This window comes from Trichinella spiralis (genome assembly GCF_000181795.1).
Source record: "Trichinella spiralis strain ISS 195 chromosome Unknown Scfld5, whole genome shotgun sequence".
Taxonomy (NCBI): Eukaryota; Metazoa; Nematoda; class Enoplea; order Trichinellida; family Trichinellidae; genus Trichinella; species Trichinella spiralis.
In genome coordinates, this window is record NW_003526944.1 from 839,040 (window position 1) to 859,933 (window position 20,894).

At 33.8% G+C, this 20,894-nt stretch overlaps 5 protein-coding genes across 5 annotated transcripts; 4 read left to right on the top strand and 1 right to left on the bottom strand.

The window, feature by feature from the left end:
* Window positions 1-1,280: 1,280 nt before the first annotated feature.
* Window positions 1,281-1,456, bottom strand: Tsp_03863 (SPARC protein; the record flags this gene model as incomplete). The annotated part of the gene is made up of 1 exon (XM_003374622.1): window positions 1,281-1,456. A coding segment is annotated over exon 1 (72 nt), but the record flags the coding sequence as incomplete, so codon positions are not given.
* Window positions 1,457-1,859: 403 nt separating this feature from the next.
* On the top strand, window positions 1,860-2,509 carry Tsp_03864 (hypothetical protein). The gene is made up of 2 exons (XM_003374623.1): window positions 1,860-1,973; window positions 2,159-2,509. Exons 1-2 carry the CDS (start codon window positions 1,860-1,862, stop codon window positions 2,507-2,509), a joined length of 465 nt encoding a protein of 154 aa, XP_003374671.1.
* Window positions 2,510-5,211: 2,702 nt separating this feature from the next.
* On the top strand, window positions 5,212-12,355 carry Tsp_03865 (putative ATP-dependent RNA helicase DHX35). The gene is made up of 31 exons (XM_003374624.1): window positions 5,212-5,215; window positions 5,289-5,441; window positions 5,504-5,676; window positions 5,737-5,742; window positions 5,766-5,843; window positions 5,903-6,148; window positions 6,253-6,341; window positions 6,417-6,629; window positions 6,695-6,839; window positions 6,932-7,090; window positions 7,294-7,351; window positions 7,407-7,543; window positions 7,640-8,228; window positions 8,474-8,667; window positions 8,773-8,865; window positions 8,937-9,011; window positions 9,109-9,213; window positions 9,480-9,541; window positions 9,608-9,677; window positions 9,844-10,016; window positions 10,072-10,203; window positions 10,270-10,348; window positions 10,420-10,516; window positions 10,571-10,723; window positions 10,813-10,937; window positions 10,998-11,052; window positions 11,140-11,235; window positions 11,305-11,399; window positions 11,620-11,740; window positions 11,806-12,146; window positions 12,278-12,355. Exons 1-31 carry the CDS (start codon window positions 5,212-5,214, stop codon window positions 12,353-12,355), a joined length of 4,194 nt encoding a protein of 1,397 aa, XP_003374672.1.
* Window positions 12,356-14,397: 2,042 nt separating this feature from the next.
* Tsp_03866 (hypothetical protein) lies at window positions 14,398-14,876 on the top strand. Its single transcript, XM_003374625.1, has 3 exons — window positions 14,398-14,543; window positions 14,613-14,751; window positions 14,823-14,876. Exons 1-3 carry the CDS (start codon window positions 14,398-14,400, stop codon window positions 14,874-14,876), a joined length of 339 nt encoding a protein of 112 aa, XP_003374673.1.
* Window positions 14,877-14,945: 69 nt separating this feature from the next.
* Window positions 14,946-17,570, top strand: Tsp_03867 (putative ubiquitin carboxyl- hydrolase CYLD). The gene is made up of 10 exons (XM_003374626.1): window positions 14,946-14,991; window positions 15,227-15,342; window positions 15,414-15,615; window positions 15,720-15,893; window positions 16,106-16,183; window positions 16,212-16,277; window positions 16,478-16,691; window positions 17,050-17,141; window positions 17,244-17,308; window positions 17,352-17,570. The coding sequence occupies exons 1-10, from the start codon at window positions 14,946-14,948 to the stop codon at window positions 17,568-17,570; spliced, it is 1,272 nt and encodes a 423-aa protein (XP_003374674.1).
* The last annotated feature ends 3,324 nt before the right edge of the window (window positions 17,571-20,894 follow it).

Consider the following 20,894-nt stretch of genomic DNA (forward strand, 5'->3'; position numbering starts at 1 on the left):
AAAAAAAATATTCATATACAGATTTTATTTTTGACTGATATCTCAATACAAACAAATATAGCAACATTCAAATGAACTTTGTCGGAAAAGTTGATTGATGTTTGGCAAGATATTTTCGTTTAAAAATAGAACTAACTAACTGCTCAAATTAAACCGACGTCTGTTTAGCAACAGAGCCCATTCAATCACAGCTTCAACATAAATAAATGTACATGTACGTATATATTCTTTTAGATTTTCTCTAATAATTTCTGCATCGCGTTTCATTTTTTTATATAGATACACATGTACATATATATATATATATATATATATATATATATATATATATATATATATATATATATATATATATACATATATAGTTGCTGCATTCAGGTCTGCAATTATAACATTATTGTTCATTAATTATCTGAAATGAGAATTTATTGGAATTCTTTGATTTTTTCATGCTATTCTATTATTCAGTGTCTATTTTGAACAACGCTTGATGAAAAATAATCGATAATTCAATTTTGTGCCCCTACACAATTAGCAACAATAGCAAAATTCACTAGATTCAAGCAGTTGTTTGGTCAGTTATAAAATATTACAAAATTTATCCTTGTTTTTCGCTGATTATTTCAATTTTCCAAACTAAATAATGCAAGAAAATTACTCTGCTATTATTCTCTGCTCTAAATAATGAATGCAACATTCTATATACACGTATAAAGTGATGAATTATGCAAACAATTGAATGATGATAAGCTGAAACAAGAAAGCTATATTTCGATAAATTATTCAACAGAAGAGTTGCATTTATTATTTAAAAGTTAATTTGAATCGCATATGAAATTCTGTATTGTACATCATAATCGGAATAATGTAAACAGACTTGAGGCAATGGAGGAGAAGTAATTTCATTCATCTTTTAACTAACTTATTCAATCAGTATTCACTTATAATAAAGAAAAAAAAGGATGTTTGTTATTTATGAAACATGAACAGATTGTGCTTCGGCAACAAAAAAAATGAAAATGCTAAGCGATAAAATTTCTGCTGAATGAAAAATTTAAAACATCTTTACTGCTAAAATAACATGTTGCAAATTTTCTTAAATAACAGATTTAGGTGCATTTTTTGATAAGTGTTTTTTTTAAATAAATTCACAACAATATTTTACAATAATTTATCCATTTTGTCATAACTTTGTATTTATTATTTATTTATTTAAATAGTAAAAACTGTGATACCTGTGATAATAGGAAGGAGAGTATAGATATTTTTTCTTTGCTTACTTTTTTTGTCGAAGCAATATCACAAGCGTACAAGCAGAGCAGAACGAGCAGTACGAACTTGGTGGATAACATTGTTTGCCGGCTAATTTTAAGTACTGTACGATTGGACTACTTCAGTGGGCGAGGTCAGCTATTGTACCAATCGATGGTCGAGGTGCTTTGTTAGCTTTAATCCTGAAAGCAAAGAAAAAACAAGAGCTAATGAAGATATATCAAGCATAGCAGATGTTCGGTTGGTCGTCAGCTTGGCGTTGGGGAAAAAGTTGGAAAATCTCGGAATAGAATAGAGGAGCACAACATTATTAACACACAACATTCGACATTTTAATCGACCAGATTTTAGGCCGAATGAAAATTTCACAAACACAGCAAGCAAGCTTGGTTTGCTGTTGTTGAAACGTGTTACGAAAAGAAAAAGATACATCCGAACAACAAATCACTACCACCAGAGTGCGGATGTAATAAAAATTACTGAAAGCAAAGGGGAAAAAACACAACCAGTGCCAACTGCTTATTCTTATTATCTATTAGCCACAAGAAAAAATAAGGAAAATTTTTTGAAATACTGAAATTGAAAAGATGCCAATTAGTTGGCTTGCTGAGCATGAAGTCATGAAGTCTGTTGTTGCAAAGAAGCGGGGAGGGGGGATTGGAGGAAAAAAATATATGGAACTTGACGACTCAGAGGTGCTCGTAATTCAAAGCCAAAAGTTTCCTTCTTCCACTTGGAATGTCTGTTTTTCGACCAATCTGTTCACGAATCTACCAACGTGAAAACGTTGCCGAAGCCAATGATAATAATAATAATAATAATTAATGATAACTAGAATGTGATGATGGATTGAAGAAATAACGTTAAGCAAAAGTCCGGCTTTTAGAAGTTGAACTGCAGGGAGGGAGCTGTTCAAAGGAAAAGAAATATAATATCAGCATCGATATTGGAGCTACGACGACATTGCGAGCGACCTGTCCGTGTAGCAGCAGCTAACAACAGCTGTTCTCAGTTGTCTCGCGGCTGTCGTTTTTGCTTGAATGTTGAAATAAAATATAAACGGAGAAGCTTAGCTTTCTCTCTGTTGGCGAGGTCGAAAGCCGCGCTTCTTATTCAAATTGAAAAACTGCCGTCAGCATTGGCTACATTATCAGTTGGAAAATGTTGTGACGCTTTTCCGGTATCATTCATTTGCTCGCTATTATCATTATTATTAACCGACCATGTGGCCGGCTAATTCTCTCCACTTTATTTTAGTATCATAGAATTCCCCCCCCCCATCCGAAATTTCAACTTTCTTGGTGATCTACTTGAGTTTTTTTGTTATTTAATACAAATAAAACAATGAAAAGAAGCACATCTCATTTTCAATGTAAAACATTATCTTATGACAATACGGATATCCATTATTATTTGTATAATTATTCTATTTATCCACTGCCACACTATTTTACCATTCTGTTTACTGAAATATCCCATTTCAGTCATTGTAAAAGTTTTATTCATTTTTATCAAATTTCATTTTATTTAAAAAAGGTTAAAATCAAACATATCAAGCAAACATTTCAATACAGATTTTAATGGTCGTTTTTGTTTGTTTGTTTGTTCTGATTAGTTCGTCTATTGAAATTAATGTCCACGAAAAGAGGAGAAAACATTCTTGCAACATCGCATTTCCGTTGTACTACACAATTGTTGCAAACTAGCGAAATCACATACGTTATTGTGTTAAAAAATTGCTGCGTAAGTAAACAAAATTTTATTTTTAATTGAAATAAGAGGTATTAAAAATAGTAACATTTTTTTGAATAAATATTAAATTATACTCGAGGAATACGATCATCATTCAAAGCTAACAACGAATCAATTTTTCTCTTGTTATACAACAAACACTATTTGCTAACATTTATGCGAATTGTAAAAAGCATATTTCTTTATTCGCAGTAAAATTTACATTTTCAACAAAAGGTTTCCCGGACAAAAAAGGATGATATTTCTATTCTCCGACGATTCAACAGTCAAAAATAACATAACGTCAGGGAATATTTTGAATTTGCAAAATTGAACTTTGAAATTTTTAAAAACAATTCATTGTTCATTTCAATGAGTTTTCAAAAGTTCAGAATATTGACTTGAAACTGACGATTATTTTTGCAAAATTATGCATAAAATTTACATACTTTTCTTCAAACACTCAACATTACATTAAACCAACCTTTGCAATATTAAATAAATATATATATATATATATATATATATATATTCAACAGTGATTTATTTGTATGATACTCATTTATATGATAACTAGAATACATCAAATTTAACAAGGGATTCGTTTTCAAGCATAACATTCAGTGAAATTTCTTAAAATGAACTTCGAATTAACATTGAACAAAATATTCAGTATTCCATAATGGAATATTATTGACTTTAGTTATTACCTGAATAAAAGGGTTTGAAAAAGAATTGAAAGAACAATCGTCGAAAATTGCTCAGTGCATGCAATGCAGAATGACGTGCAAAAAGCAAATGACTTTTAATAAAATACATTTTACATGCCTATGCGTTAAATTTCTCAACTTGTATCAGTTTGTTTAACTTGTTTATGCAAACACTACACTTTCTAGTTTACAGTTTGTTTGCTTAACTTTCAGAAAGTTATCAAAGCTAGTTGGTCGGTTGGTGGTTGGTTATCCAACAACGACAAGCACATGACTGAAATTTTCCATTTTTCAAAGCTTAAACAATTTTTCACTGAATTGCTTATTAGAAAATATTATTTATTACTCTACAATATATTTTATTCTGTTATACGTAAAAATGTTAACATATTTTGCAGAGATTAGTTGTTAAACGTAATTTAATTTAAAAAAAAATGTAAAACATTCATTTTCTAAAACGCATTCTGGATCTACACACAATTTCACATTGATATTGTTGTAAATATTAAAAAAAACATCCAGAAAAGCATCATGTACAATAATTATATAACTTAAACCGGAAGTCAATGTAATGAAGATCTACATTTACGTTAAACTCAAGTGAGTTGTTTAATTTTTCACTGCAACTGTTCAGTTTCTATTAATGAATTATGTGGTAAATTTGTATCCTAAAAAATTCATTAACTGGCATAAAATTAAATTAAAATAAACGTATTTAATTGAAATTCATTGAATTTTTAATTTAACAGTATCCTAACATTGGAGTACAGTTCCAAAAACTTTTCGGTCAATCACTACAGTATTACAGTAAAGTTATTGTTACCTGAATACAAAAAATACTATAGAAAAAGGCGATATGGCCTGAATTTATAAACTGTTGTGTATTGGGGTTGATTTTGATCCAAGTATATTATTTACAGTGCTGTAAAATTAAGTGCATGTTACATTAATTTATTTGTTTAAAGTAAGGTCAATTTATTTGTCGAAGCATGTCATTCTTGACGCAACATTTATGCTGACTTTTAGATCATGCACATTTATTTAAAATATAGCATTCTTTTTTTACTTTTAGAAAAAGTGGTATAAAAGTAAAATGAAGAAGACTGTTATTTTGACATGAAATTTCTTTATATATACAACATTTAATTGTTGTTAAAAGCATTCATTAAATATGTAGTTTTTTTTTCTTATAATTTGGTTACATTGAAAAATTCATGTCGGATTGCTATGACCAAACTGCTTATTAGTTGTCAAACTTGCTGTGAATATTTTCGTATTTTGTTATTAGTGTTAATGCAGAGAAGTTTCGTTAACAAAAATGTTGCTTATTTTTTAATAACTGCCATGAATTCTAATGAATTTTGCTACACAAAGAATTTGTATTATGATGATTCATATCATTGAAGTAATGACAATATAATGCTTCCTTATCGTGTTGTATTTTAGTTTTGTTATCCTTAAATTCTGATATTGTCATTGGCACGTTATTTTGAAAGCAATGGGTAAGTCTAGTGGTGCATGCATGTTCTATTTATATATGGACAATAGAATATAAAATATTTTTCTTTTTTAAAGCTACTGTTGAAACGGAGGAAGTAAAGTTACTTCGCTTTGATCCCTTCAAATCTACATTTCATCCCGCTTTTTGGGATGCTGTGACGACTAAAAAACTTGAAGAGTGGAAACTGGACGAAACACCCAAACATGTTGTCGGATATTATCAGAACAGTTAGTTGTTGTACGCGATTATTTTGTATTTTATGCTTAAACGTATGTTTATTCGGCTGAAGCTACTCGAAGTGTACTGCCAAGTTATTTTTCTCTCGACTTTAATTCACTTGACCCGGCACCCAAAGTAGCAGGCAACAGCTTTGTTGTTCACGGTTTGTTGTACATCTTGAATACGCTGGAAAAATTCGCTGCAGTGGACAAAAAAGAACTGATGACAGATATTGGAAAGCAGGTTTGTTTTCAATTTAATACCACATATGTGCTTTTTCCTTTTTCATTTATTTATTTGCAGAGAGAGGTAAATGATCAAAATTTTTTAAGATTTGGAATGACATTGACACCAAAGTTTGGCTCCAGAATCCATCACTGCTGAATCGGTTCATTTTATTAGTGCACATAGTATAACATTCTTGTCAGAATATTTCAATGGCTTCATAAATTGTTGAATTTTAATTTAGGACGCAAAAAAATATCTTTATGATTTTATGATTGGTTTTCCAGCTTTTAATGTTTCTGACATGTTTTTCGCCTCTGAACCTGAACAGTTTAGCAAGCTTGATGTTGACTTTATGAAAGCAATTCAGCGTGTCTGTCTCGAAGCTCAACGGGATCTTCTTCCATATTTTGTAATATTAAAACAAGACGATGAATATGTTTTGAAAATGCTGAATGATCCAATATGCGAGACAGTGACTGAAGACAAAGTAACTTTTCCATACTGTTTCAGTTGTTGTTTTGTTGAATTTTTTTGTGCTGTTGGAACTACGTATAAAAATTCTGCTTAATTATTTTTGATGATCACTTTCAGATATTTCTTGCCTTTGCTGATCCGTCTGCTTCGCCAAAATATGCAGGTTGGCCGTTGAGAAATTTCCTTAAAGCCTGGAAAGTATTCAGGTTTGTACATTTTTATTCTGTTGTTTATTGCTTATATTGTTTGTGATTTTCTTTTTTGTTTCTACTTTATTGAAGACCAGATTTTACTTACGTGCGTGTGATTTGTTGGCGTTATACGTCATTTAATTCGATCGATCAACCGACAAACAGCTTACTGTTGCACATATCTATGCAGTGTGATAAGGATGCAATAGCTACTTTTCTTCCAGTTGTCGGATGGGAGAAGAATTCAGAAGGAAAAGTGAAAAGTGTACATATGGATCTGAGCGCTCAGATGGATCCGAACAAGTAGTAGTAGTAGTAGTAGTGTTCATACTGTAAATGTTTTACAGTGATGTGTGATTTTATTTTAGAATTGCTCAGAGTGCAAGCAAATTGAATTTGCATTTGATGCGTTGGCGTATTGTTCCTGAATTGAATTTAAGTTTACACTGGCAAACATCTTGCTTGCTGTTTGGTGCCGGCACGTTGGGTTGCAATATAGCTCGTTGTCTTGGAGTAAATTTTGGCGTTGTTCATAGTTTTTCAATATATATAGAGCTGATGTTTCTTTTTTCAGTTTTTTTGCGATCTATGCGATTTATATTTAGGCATGGGGATTTGGTCGAATCACTTTTGTCGACAACGGGCGAGTTTCTTACAGTAATCCGGCAAGGCAGTCGTTGTATTCAATTAAAGATTGTATCGGCGGCAGAAAATGGAAATGCGAAGCTGCTGCTTCAGCACTTAAAGATATTTATCCAGATATGGTAACTGTTATCTTTCATTATCATGTTATTCTATATTAGTGTTAGTGTTTGATTATGTGTTTAATTTGCATTTTTACCTGATGAGAAAAATGTTGATCAACTGTGACAAGAATGATGAAACTTCTATCATGCTGAGTGATGGATGATCACTCAAGTGCCAAATGTTTTTTTTTCTAATTTTCATGTTCAATAATTTTGTTTAGGAAATTGCCGGAGAACGTATGACAGTTCCTATGCCTGGCCATTTCGTTGATATAGAAGGTATTTTGTCGTGAATGTCGTGTTGAAGTGTTTTTCAGTGTTCGCTAAATTTTAGGCGAGAAGGAGCAGTCGTTTGCAGAAGATGTTAACAGATTGGAACGACTAGTGTCTACTCATGATATTATATTTCTATTATTCGATACACGTGAAGCCCGATGGTTGCCAACTCTACTGTCTTGTCTTCACAATAAGGTGGATATGATTAAAAAATCATAAATTTATAAAAATAAGCTGTTTTTTTGTTTTATGCCTTTGAAATGTGATCAACTTTTTTATTTTCGTTTCAAGATCGCAATAACCGTTGCGTTGGGATTCGATTCGTATCTTATTCTTCGCCATGGATTTGGCTGTGGTAAAAAGTCTGCCACTGATGATTCGGATGTTCACAGTCCACTACAAAATGTCGAATCGACGACTTCAGCAAGTGGTACAAATTTGGCTTGTTATTTTTGCTGCGACGTCACGGCGCCTGGCAATTCCACCCGAGATCGAACTTTGGATCAACAGTGTACAGTAACCCGTCCTGGTGTGTCGATGATAGCTTCTGGGTTGGCTTGTGAATTAGTCACCTCGTTGATTCAGCATCCCCTGCAAGGGCAAGCTCCGGTCGAGAAGCCCGACAGCGGCGCCAACCGATCCTGCCTGGGCGTCATTCCGCACCAGATTCGCGGCTACGTGAATCGCTTCGACCAGTGGAACCTGACCGTCGAAAGGTTCGCCTCCTGCATCGCTTGCAGTGAGCCAGTGATCGACCAGTACAAACGCGGTGGTTTCCGTTTTGTCGCCGACGTATGCAACGATCCGACACTTCTGGAAACCATCACCGGACTTGATCGTCTCAAAGACGATGCCAAAGATATGCTTGTCATTGAACTCGGTGACTCGGATGTTTCCATATAATCAGTCCAATTGCGTGGTTTGGGTTTCTGGAAAACTTTTGCTTTTCTGTTATTTTAAATTGTTCTTTGATATAAAAAAAATCGAGAAATTTCTCTCACTTGTTCATTTTTCATTTTATTATCACGTTTGGCAACGTGTGAAATATATGCGATTCATTTTTCGCTTGGATTTTTATCGTTTTAATGGAATGAATGATTGTTTTTTTGATTTAATTTTTATAAGCTGAACGAATGATCAGACCGGATGAGAAATTGTTGGAAAATTGGAAAAATCAAACCACATCTTCGATCAAATCGATCGAAGATCGGCTTCTGTTAGACGAAGTTGGTGTGGAAGTGAACACTGGAATTTTGTACAACACCAATTTGACCGCTTTCAGTGTCCAGCAGCAGCGTGTTCGACTGCCCATATACAAGGTGATATGCGATTTATTATTTGCATTTTGTTCGTTCGCTTACTGCTATTCGGGTTCTTTTTCACAACAATATGCTAAATTATGCTTCTTATCGCTTTTGTTGCAGAACAGAGATGTCATACTGTATTTAATTGAAAAATATCAAACGTTGATCATTTTTGGCGAGACTGGTTGCGGTAAGAGTACACAAATTCCACAAGTACTGTCGATTGATAATTTTTTACCGCTTACATTGTCGTTACAGTTAAGTCTCTTTTTATCAAATTTTAGTATTTGCTCGAAGCAGGCTGGGCAGAGAAGCAGAAAATTTGTGTTTCTGAACCCCGTCGTGTTGCCGCTGTGACGGTAAAACAGAAATGAAAATTTGTCTTTTATTATTATTTTTTTATGAATATTTTCAATAATTATAATAATAATTATGCCCATTTGAATTGTGGAATAGCTTGCAACGAGAGTAGCTGAAGAGCGGGCTTCGATTCTGGGACACGAAGTTGGCTATGTAGTGCGTTTCGATGACTTCACTCAGTCGGATAAAACACGTATCAAGGTAAATTGGATTTTCAAATTTATTTTCTAAGTTTTATTTTAAAAAATTCATTTTACACTGCTAGATGAAAATTTGAAATTCCAAAAGATCATTTCTGTATGTGCCTTTCATTATAATGTAATGTATACTTTTTCAATTTTACTTTACAATTGTATAAATGATTATTTTAGATGGACGATTTATTTATTTATTTATTTATTTATTGTACTGAAAGTTATCTCTTGTTTTCAACAGTAAATACACTGAGTAAAATATATTACTTTTAGTTTATGACTGATGGTATTCTCGTGCGGGAAATAATGAAAGATCCTTTGTTAAATCAGTTCAGGTACAGCTTTGACGTCTTTCATTTACAGTATTATTTGAAAATTAAGTGAACATGTCTGTTTTCTAGTGTTGTCATAGTGGACGAAGCGCATGAACGAAACATCAACACAGATATCACCCTTGGATTGTTGCGTAAAGTAAGCAGTTAATTATTTATTAAGTGACAATTTATTACAATAACTCTTATTAGTAACGGCACGATTCAAGTATACATGATATGATATGATTTGCTTAAGACTTAATAATTAAATCTTTAAGATTTGCAGATATAATTTACTTACTTTTTGTCATTTATTATTGCAGATAATTGCAAAACGACCTGAATTACGCTTGATTATTTCTTCTGCAACTTTGGATGCAAAAGAGTTTCACAACTTCTTCAATATAAATGATTCTGATGACCCAAGCCGTAACACTTCTTTCATATTGTCTGTAGAAGGTCGAACTTGCCCTGTTGACGTATTTCACTTAAAACGGTATAAAAGAATTCTTATTTAAACGACTTACTGAAACAGTAGGCGATTTTTGCAGCCCAATTCCGGACTACGTCAAAGCATCCGTTATTACAGCAATTAATATACATCGAACAGAGCCACCAGGTGGAGATATTTTGATATTTTTAACTGGCCAAGATGAAGTAGTCAACTGTTGCGACATGCTGAAGTATATATATATATATGTGGCAAGGGTATTTTTAAAAATTGCATAGTTATTGCTTTTCTGTTGCAGGGAAGAGAGTAAAAAGTTGAAAGGATACGATCGACTTTGGATTGTGCCCATTTACGGTGCGCTGCCGTTTAAAGAGCAGGTTTTTCATACTACTATACATTGCGTTGGATTTATGCAGTCGACTCATCAGTTGTTTGTTAATTGATCTAGATCAAAGTGTTCGATTCTTCCCCTTCAGGAACACGAAAAGTTACCGTTGCTACTAACATTGCTGAAGCATCCATTACTATTCCTGGCGTTGTTTATGGTTTGTTCGTTAGCATAATTTAATTTTCAGTAATTTTTTGAAAACTTATTTCAGTTATCGACTGTGGTTTTGTGAAAATGCGAGCACTGCATCCGGATACTGGCATCGAATCGCTGATGATTGTGCCCATTTCACAGGCATCAGCTCAGCAGAGGTCTGGTCGCGCTGGTCGCATCCGTCCTGGTAAAGCATTCAGACTTTACCCAGGTATGTTGAACTGCTGAGTACTTATTAATAGATGTAATGTTTGTTAATGATTATTATTATTATTGTTGTTGTTGTTGCTGCTGATGTAGAATCTGAATTCGATAAGCTGCGTGCATTTACCGTTCCCGAGATTCAGAGAATTCATTTGGCACCTGCTTTGTTGCAGCTAAAAGCGTTGGGCATTAACAACGTGCTTCGTTTCCATTATTTATCGGTAAAGTAAATTGTGTTTTTTTTTACAAATTTTTCATTTCATTTTCACTCATACCTACAGAGACCCCCAGCGATGTCAATGAGTCGAGGCTTAGAATTACTTTTAGCACTTGGTGGTAAGTTCAGTTTGTAATTTAATTGTTTTACAATTACCAATCACATTGTCAATTTACATGGCTGTCATGTGTTTTTGTACGCTTTAGCAATAGATGAAGATGGAAAATTGACTTCTCCGTTAGGTGTACAAATGGCTGAACTTCCACTGCCCCCTATGCACGCCAAAGCTCTTTTAGTATCTGGTCTGCTTAAAGCACTTGAACAAGTTGGATTTTATTTTATTTTATTATTTATGAATTTTCTTTTTCAAGGCTCGTTGCACTGTAGTGAAGAGCTGTTGAGCATCATGGCAATGCTTCAGGTGCAAGATATATTTTTATCTCCATTTGGAAGCAAACACAAAGCGGTATTATTTATAATAGATTATTTTTTCTTTCATTATTTGACAATTGACAATTTTATTCCTGTTGCAGGAAATAATGAAAAGAAAATTTTCAGTAGAAGATGGCGATCATTTAACAATGCTGAATGTTTACACTTGTTTTACGGAAGTTAGATTGTTGAAGAATAGAGAATAAATTGCAAATGGGAAAAAAGATTGATTGATTATTTTGCATTTTATTAAGGCAGGAAAAACTCAGCGATGGTGTGCAGAGCATTATGTGAATTATAAAGGTCTGTGCCGTGCAACGGAAATTCGAGCTCAGCTGTTGACTTTCCTTCGTCGATTCAAGATTCCCATCGTCAGTTGTTTTGGTACTGTCGAATGTGTCAGCTGTTTCTGTTGTTGGTCATTTATTGTCAAATTTCAGGGCGACTGGACGCTATTGATCGCATCAAGCAAGCTTTGGTGTCAGGATTTTTCAGCTGCGCCGCCAAACTTGATCACACGGGTACATACAGAACGATTCGAGAAAATTTTCCACTAAAAATTTCCAAAGGGTCAGCGCTGATGTATCGAAATGAATATCCCAAATGGTATATATACTTGGATTTGTATTCGTACAGTTGTACAGGATTATCATTAATTGCAAATTTGTTTCAAGGATCATATTCAATGAAGTCATGCAAGATTCTATGCGCGATATTACAGCAATCGATCCGGAATGGCTGTATGAATTGGCTCCACATTTTTACGAATATGGAACGGCAAGTTTCAAAATTTTTTCATTTTTACATAACTGCTAATACTTCATTACATTGTGATTATATTTTCACGTGAATTGCATTCTGCTGAAATTTTTTTATATTCTTGTTTTATTAAAAGAAAAACATTTTTTACAGGCTAATGAAGTACTGAACAAGAGGATGAAAGTTATTAAAACAGAAGTTGGCAGTTTGGAAACTGCTAATGATAAATGAAAAGCCAGTGTTATTGATGCACATCAATTTACCTCAACACGTACGTTTACTTTTCTGTTAAATTTCTTGTTAATTGTGCTAATTTTACTTATTAAGAAAAAATGCTTCTTTTTCTACAGTTATTCTGTAAATTGAACTCTGAAAAAATTAATGCTTGTTAAGCATATACCTGAGAAATTTGAAAATTATTAAAAATCTATAATAAAATTTCATTTAAAACTTTTCTTCAACCATTTCGAAATTCTAGGTAAATAATAACAGCTGATCGTAAACCGATTGAGCAGAAAGGTCCAAATGGAATTTCAAAAAATGTTTCGTTCAAATATTCCTTTACTATTATTGGTAATCAGCCAACTAGATGACTACGGTTTTGTAATAAATTAGCAGTTTTACGAAGCTGATTTAGCCAAAGTCAGCGATCCTTCTATCGGTATGTTTACAAATGTTCGAATCATGCATGATAATTTTCAAATGCCATGCTAGCTCAATGCCTCAATTTACGCCAGGCAAACAAATGTGCATTTCCAGGTCAACAAAGTAACTTTATGATAATTTGAAAATGAACGATGATGTCGATAGTATTCTACTGAAAGCATTTTGTGCCCTTTCAAATCCAGAAGCGATTTTCTATACATAACATAAAGATCTCTTAATTATGACCAGGCGATTACTGTATAAACATTCTCTCGCTAATATAGAAAACTCCCTACCAAGCCGGGTAATTTTCTCATTTTTGGTGCTCCGATTCAACAAGTACGTTGTGGGGTGGTACCCAATTAAGGAAATACCAATGAAGTGAAGATAAAAGCTGTAACGCGCTTTTGCAAGCATAATTTAAGAATTCTTATATTTGAGCAATTTTTTTAAATCAAAGGGATAATTTTAAATGCGCTTTCACTGTTTATGAAGCATCTGGTTCATTCAATTGGAAATTATTGAATTTAATTTCCATCATGATCCATCCATTATGATAACATATTTGCATTACATTACGTTCTTGTTAATGTGGAATCTGATCGTCTTGAATTCTTTATTTCGTGAAATTTTATGGTGTATTTGGACTTTTTCATTCAACACGTTTTCTGTCAAATGCCTCTTTGATTTCTTTTTATGTTTTTTTTTCATTAGTGAAATTTTCGTATTCTGCTTTTTATATTTTTTTTCACTTAATTACATTCCCCAAATTTACATTCGACAGGTACAATGATAATAATAATATGGCCTAGTTGAAGTTATATGTTCTAGTTCTTTTTATGACTTAAGGTTAACGGATGGATGTTCACATGAGTTTAGTCAAAATTAATTTCATATGTATGTAATTCATAATGTAAATAAGGACGCAACTTTCGCTACTTGACAGTGTTAATTAGATTAAAGTTACTGCACTTAATTACTGACAGAAAATTTGGTTCTTATACCAGAGGCAAAGCCGTAAATGATTACATAAGAATAGAGCAGAATTTAATTTTAACTCTAACTTTAAAGTATTCTTCGAATGCATATGGAGAAAAGCAGTTTTTACTAATATTCAGGTTTAATGTTTCAATGGTTTCTTGTTGAAACGCGTTCGACAGGTATCTGCTTTTGAATTTATTTTAAAATTTCTCAAAAAAAGCAACTTTACATTTTCTGTCTTGGTATATTATGTCTTGCTATGCATAATAGTGATTATGTTCGTTTTTCACAAAATCACATTACTACCCAAGACTAGAGCAGTGGCCACAATGAAGCAGTTGAATTGATAGTTTCAACTGTGCCGAAGTGTTCCTACATTTAATTGCTAATTCAAATTTCTCATTTCAATGCACATTTTACAGTAGTTGCTTGAAATATGGTTGACGTTGTTTTCATCATTTTTCAAGCTATCTTTTGCACTGTCGGAAAGATGTGGATGTGTTAAGCGTAAGCATGTTGTTGATGCACTGCGTTGCGACATCGTATACCCGTTGTGAAAGTGAGCAGTTTTGTTTGTGTTGTAAATATGCTTGTTGTTCAGTGATTTACTTTAAACAGGTATCAGTATGTACGTGCCGACCGTGTGAATGGAATTCCGGCGACTGATTACAGAAATTGCTCCTGACATGAAAGGATTCATGGAGGAGGAGGAGGAGGAGCAGAAAGATGTAGAAGAATTTCTCAAAATACACTTTGGTCGTAGATGTCAAGTGGAGCCGGACATTAAACATTCGTGAGAATTTGTTATTGTTCCTTTGACTAAATCATTATTGACATGGATAAAACATTTTACTCTTTTCAGATCTAATGAAAGTAGCTATTTATTCCAGCTTATCTGCGGTGATCAGCAGCCGTCATCGCAAAGCTGCAAAACCGTAGTTAGCGTGCAACAATCATTATTGGAGCTGAATTTTTTTGATTTGAACATTTTATTAAAGAGGGTCTGTGAGGGTAAAGGACTACTGTTTATAAGTATGCGTTTGCTTTATATATTTCGATTTTCATGCTTTAGATTCACACTCGATTTATTCTTCAAATCCCTGGTTATTGTAAAGAACGTCTGTAACGTGGTGTTTTGCCATCATTGGAGCTGGACATATCCAGCATTTTGCTTTGTCGTGAGTGAATTTTGATAATGATTTTCAATTTTTGGCGTCAGTTTTCAATACAACGTTTACAAGGTTTGAGCAGTATATATTGATAAGTTTCCAAAATGAATTTCTTACTTTCGAATTTGACAGCATACTACATTTTAATATTAACAGAAATTATTGTTGTAGAATGATTTTTTTATGATATAGTAGTATTTTTACTGTTATTATTAATGTAAATAGTATGATTTTTCTGAAAGCATTGTTTAACCAGTTTGTGAAGCGTATTTAATATATTTTGGAACATTAAAATTTTATTTTTTAGATCCACACGTGTGCTGGAAATGTTCATCTTTAGCTAATTTACAATGTCTAGAATGTTATTTGACAGAAACTCATTGGTTAAATGAAACATTTTTTTGCTTCAACTGCTTTCGAGAGGTATTAGAGATTTATAGTTGAAGTAGAGAATATGCTTTTTGAATATTTTTTTCAATCTTCTGGAAATATAGTTTCATTGTGCTCTGAAGAGCGAACAGGATCATGCTGTTGTCACGCTGCCCAGCATAGATGTTCGATCACCGCCTAGTCCTGTGATTTTACAGCTAGCTGCTGTATTGTGCATCGAGAGTTCGCATTATGTTAGCTTTGTAAGAGTTGGGGACCGACCAGAATCGGATTGGATTTTTTTCGACAGCATGGCAGATAGAGAAGGTGATTTTTGTAAATAGATTCTGATGCTTTTTGTTTTTTACGTTTTCATATCCTATATCCAGTTAGTAATATTTATTGTATTATTGTTAATATCTTCTGTACAGGAGAAGAAACTGGATACAACGTTCCAGAAGTTCGCCTATTTTCTGACTTTAGCCGTTGGCTATCACCAGAAAATGTAGATCAATTGCATCGCAGCACAATTGATTCCAATGCTTGTGCACCGTTTGAAAGGCTTATAACAGACTGTTATTTGTGCTTTTACTACTGGGCAGATGGTTTGTTGTATTCATGAAACATTTGCATTTAGCATTAATTTGTAATTAATGTTACCATTTATCATTTGCAAAAAATGAAATGAATAATGTATTTGAACTGTTATGTAGGTTTCATAATCAAGATTTTTAGATGTCAAAGTGTTTTTTATTTTTCACTTCGTATACGATCTGATGGTAAAATAAATTCTAAAAATACAAATCATACTATTCAGCTCGAGACTTCATGCGATCCACTTGCTTGATGAGCGTTTCGACCAATGCTTTCTCTTCGCTTTTCGATTCTCCGTCTAGTCCAAGATTTTCTGCATATTCTTTGAGAACCTGTTGAATACTTTCCAAAAACAGCTGATGCAAGGCCAATAGCTTCATCGTTTGCTGTGCCAGGTTATTATCCCCTTTGACAAGTACCAGAGAGAAAATGAAACCGATCGACTGTAATGTGGAAAGCCCATTTTCCAGCTTGTCCAAGTAAATCTTGTTATCGTCAGACGAACTGGTATGCGTTTTCTCGAAATCTCTCACACGCAACCAGTACTTCTTATGCAGCTTTGCGAGACGTTTCAATTTTTCGAAGTTTCTTTCAGAAAACTTTTTTATTACTCGCTCCTGTTGTGAAGAATCGCAATACTTTAACAAGGAGCTCAAAATTGAACAGACATGCTCTTCTTGTTCTTCTATTGAAAAGTGTTTACGGATTCTGCGACTCACTGGACGCATGAAAAATGCAAAAATTGTACCCAAGCCACCTACTTCGACAAATTTGTTACAGTTTTCCTTCGAATCCGGACTCTTGGTCGCGTAATCCAATGCCCTCAATGCCCATCCTAGACCTGATTTGGACTTTCTAATGGATACTTTTTGAATTATACAACTGTCTATTTAAATAAGTAAAAACTGAAGTACTTACCGAAGCATCATAAGCACCACTTGAAAGCCTTCACCTTCTCGAAATTTGTGCTTATTTGGGACATAAAGCAGAGAAAGGCATAAAGAAGAGAAAACGTTTAACATGCTTTGCTTTTTGCTCGCTAAGCAAGGATCTGGACGTCTATAGCCGGCAAGCAGTTCCAGCAAAATATCGATTCCATTGTTTTCATGTAAAACTTTTTTACATTCACCACTATTTTCCATTAAAGTGTCAAGAAATTGACAACAGTATACTTTGTTTTCGTCATACGGAAGAATTTTCATTTTCAAACGATCTAGCACCCATTGGACATAGCCGCATTGAACGGCTTCATCGGCCGCGTTGGTAGTCTTCTCGATCATGTTCTGAATCACGGCCATTGTAGAATAAACTGCAATAGCTTCCAATGGATTATCTTCATTCAATCTTTTCAAATTTGTAAGCAAACATTGCGGCGCCTGAGCATCCATCAAAGCATCAACCAAAATTGAAAGATTCGGTGATTCAGGTATGATTTCGGTCATTTCCTAAAATAAATTTCATGCCTGTAGTTAAGCAAGAAGAATAGAAAGAATATATTAAAATTCTGTATACGTAAAACAGATCAGCTACTGCAACACCAATGTCGGAATTTGGATGCAATAGAAGCTGACACAGACTGGATACAGTGTTCAGGCGAACAAAAAGTGCATAGAAGTGAGGTGCATCAGACAATAATTGAAGTTCTCCTATTGCCACGTTCAATTCCATATCACTATCCGTTAATTTAGTCGGATCATCAGGGTATTTGATTCGCATTTCTTGATTTTTAGCTGCCATTTTTTCAAAATTGAAAATCAGTCGTCTCACATAAGATTCACTCAGCGGTTCCAATAATCCGTCTCCAACAGTTTCATATGAATGATCGAGACGCCGACGGTTGCTTTCTCCATTTTCTTCATCTACATTTCTACCCTCGCTAGTCGAATTAATACTCTGCTTTACAGAAAAAATAATATCAAAAGTTACATTTAAATCGGTGGTATGTTATTTCTTACCGACTGTAAACTTTCATTGACGTTAATTGCAGACATCGTGTTTATCTAAAAGAACAAAAACAATCTTTACCGAAGAATGAAATGCATAACAAGTAAGAGAAAAATTCTTCATAAGACGTTCAGAAAGACGCAGCAAAACACAACTTAATGAGGGAACATTTAAAATTTAGCACTAAAGCGAAGAGATAAAAGAGTTGCACAGTTTCTCAGTATAACGCATTCTCCGTCACAGTAGGCGACTCAGCCTCCGCCTTATTGTTCTCGTCCGGGCCGTCACCGTCTGCGTTGACCTTACGGCCGCCCATTTTCCTTGAGGAAGACATCTAGCCTGATTGAATCACAAAACAAACCCCAGACAATCGTTTCGAACGTTTATTCCACCGAGCAATTAGCAACCGCCACAACAAATCACAACTAGACCGATCTGGAACAACATTCGCCCACGCACGCACACATTCGCCCACGTCACGTGCCTACCGTACTCCGCCTTGAATCTTCAACTTTAAACTATACTACTGTATACGAGTGCAACAGCGACGTGGTTCGTGATCAGTTCCGTATTTCCTCCTCTTCTTCCGTTGACTATGGGAATAGAGCAGATGTCATCAGTTAGCCGGGCCGTTACAATAGGAATGAAACGAACGTGAATACAAACTAATTTTCCACAAAAATGAAGGTATGTATTAATAAATCGTGCATATTACAGATAAAGGTTATGCGCTTAAGGTGCAAACCATTGTTTAAACGCGTTCCACATCACATCTGCATACTGAACAGTTCTACAGTAAGCGTAATAATGAAGTTCGAACTACAGTACATTTTTGAAATCAATAAATTGCATTTTTGAATTTCACAATTACAGTTCAGTTTTATTTTAAAAATATCAATGCTGAAGTAAATTATTTAATAAATTATACTTAGCACGATTTAAAAATTGTTTTTATAGGCATTTTGAAATCAGAGTTTTAACTCGTGAAATTTCGGATGAGCAAAACATTAACGAATCTTAATAACTGAATTGTTTATATTACTATGATTGTTACCACAATGATGGATGAATAATTCATTTTAGTTTTTTACGAAGTATTGACTATTTATTGTTTATTGATCATCATTTATTGCGAAAAGTTTTTTCAAAAAATTCAACTACTTTTATTGCAATTCTATTCCGTTGCCTGTTTCTTATGACATAACCTATTTCGTGTTTATTCTTTTGTTCTTGTTTTATTTTATTTTGTATTCTATTCTAATACAAATTTTCCATGGTAGAGAAAAATCAAAGTTTTGAGAAGCTGATTTGGTTAAAGTCAGTGATGTTCCATTGATAGTTTATAAGTTTTCAAATCAACGCCATACTAGCTCAGTGCCCTAATTCACGCTTAGTAAACACACGTCCATTTCCAGGTAACTTTATGATAATTTGACGATGAACACTGCCGATGGCATTCTACCGAAAGCATTATGTGCCATTCAAATCAGAAGTGATTTCCTATATGTAAAACTGTTTTCATTATGAGCAGGCAATTGTTATATAATTATTTGCTGACGAATATTGGCCTAACTGCTGCTTTAGGTAATTTGCTCATTTTTGTTGCTTCACATTCACATATCCGTTGAGAATATTGGAATGCAGATACGATCAAACAACTACCATCAGTTGGACAGTTTCACGGATCTACGTTTGTTTCATTCCTCATCACCAGTATGCCATTTCTCAGGTAGGAAGTTTTACGTATATGCGGGTTTTTCTTTACCTTTTTTGTATCTTTCATATACTTTTCGCATACACACTGCGTCAATCATGGCCAGGTTTATCAATTCTAATAACAGTTCAGTTGCAACTTTTTCATTTCAAAATAAAACTTTCTCATCACGATATGGCTGCAGCATCAGCTGATACTTAACACTTTTCATTCGCTTTACAGGGCTGCTTCTGATTGACAGATCAAATTTGTTTTGCGCTAAATGTTCCCTTCCACTTTAGACCGTTGATAATATCACTATTACACAGCACTGTCTTAAAACTAGTGCTGAAGAACCCTATGAGGTCACTTTATTAGGAAGAACGCGGATACATATAAATGCATTTCTTTCCCATCATTGAGAAAATACCTTCTTCACTATAACAGATGTACTTCCCAGATGTAAAATACTGATAAATAAAAAAACAACCTCTCAATCTTATGCGTGAGGATTGTGTGAAGGAAAGCAGTAGATATTCTAACAGCATTTACTTCTTTCATACGGGTGTTTGTTCTTCCTGCATTCTCCTCTTTCTTCTGCGACTACAACGTTGTGTTTTCTGATTGACGATGCTAATCAGTGTCCTTAAAAGCTCAAAGAACAACATGGATAGCCATAATCTGTAGGAAATTCCCAAACTTGCCCCTGCTTTCAGATGAAAGGAGAGCGCTGGAATGTTGTGGATTTGATTAAATAATAATGTTCTTTTTGGGAAACGTTCACAGCGATACGGGCGATTAATTTATCTTACTATAGCCATCAATTGAATTAAAGTACGCTATTTTGCTGTTCAGTAATAATTAATATTTGCTTATTTAACGTGTTTATTATGTCTTTGCTTTCTTAAAATCAAATAGTTCGTGGATTATCATCATCATTTTATTGGCTTTTTAATTTATTTAGCTTTCAATTAAGACCAAATGTACGGCTATTTGAATGTATTTTCCATTTGTATGCAGTGTTGAATACCACGCTGCTCAATAAGCATAAAATGTAATAGATGGCCGTAAAAATTAAATGCTGATGCTATGAAATAACTTGACTCAGTACAAATTAATGGGCTAATGCATTGTATCTGATCGAATTTTTCAAGTAATCGAACTGTAAGTTCAGGAAAATCAATTCCGTGGTTCTAGAAAAGCGCTAAAAAATATTTAATGCTGTGTAGAGAATTGAAAACAGTACTGTGTCACATTTAAGTATGTAAATTTTGAATATTCCGCAATCGACGATTTTTTGAGAAATTTGGCGAAATTGATACTATTGGAATTTGACATTTTTAGAAGAGAAAAACCGATGCAATACACGAGAGTT

Excerpts from the sequence above, each read along its gene's own strand:
- Tsp_03864 (XM_003374623.1), top strand. The coding sequence starts at position 1,860 with ATGCCAATTAGTTGGCTTGCTGAGCATGAAGTCATGAAGTCTGTTGTT. Across the intron at positions 1,974-2,158 it reads TTGACGACTCAGAGGTGCTC|AAGTTGAACTGCAGGGAGGG; the intron begins GTAATTCAAAGC and ends TCCGGCTTTTAG.
- Tsp_03866 (XM_003374625.1), top strand. The coding sequence starts at position 14,398 with ATGGAATTCCGGCGACTGATTACAGAAATTGCTCCTGACATGAAAGGA. Across the intron at positions 14,544-14,612 it reads GAGCCGGACATTAAACATTC|ATCTAATGAAAGTAGCTATT; the intron begins GTGAGAATTTGT and ends TACTCTTTTCAG. Across the intron at positions 14,752-14,822 it reads TGAACATTTTATTAAAGAGG|ATTCACACTCGATTTATTCT; the intron begins GTCTGTGAGGGT and ends TTCATGCTTTAG.
- Tsp_03865 (XM_003374624.1), top strand. Across the intron at positions 11,741-11,805 it reads ATTCAAGATTCCCATCGTCA|GGCGACTGGACGCTATTGAT; the intron begins GTTGTTTTGGTA and ends GTCAAATTTCAG. Across the intron at positions 12,147-12,277 it reads TTACGAATATGGAACGGCAA|GCTAATGAAGTACTGAACAA; the intron begins GTTTCAAAATTT and ends CATTTTTTACAG.
- Tsp_03867 (XM_003374626.1), top strand. The coding sequence starts at position 14,946 with ATGATTTTCAATTTTTGGCGTCAGTTTTCAATACAACGTTTACAAG. Across the intron at positions 15,894-16,105 it reads CTTTTACTACTGGGCAGATG|CTCGAGACTTCATGCGATCC; the intron begins GTTTGTTGTATT and ends CATACTATTCAG. Across the intron at positions 16,692-17,049 it reads GAATCCGGACTCTTGGTCGC|TATACTTTGTTTTCGTCATA; the intron begins GTAATCCAATGC and ends AATTGACAACAG.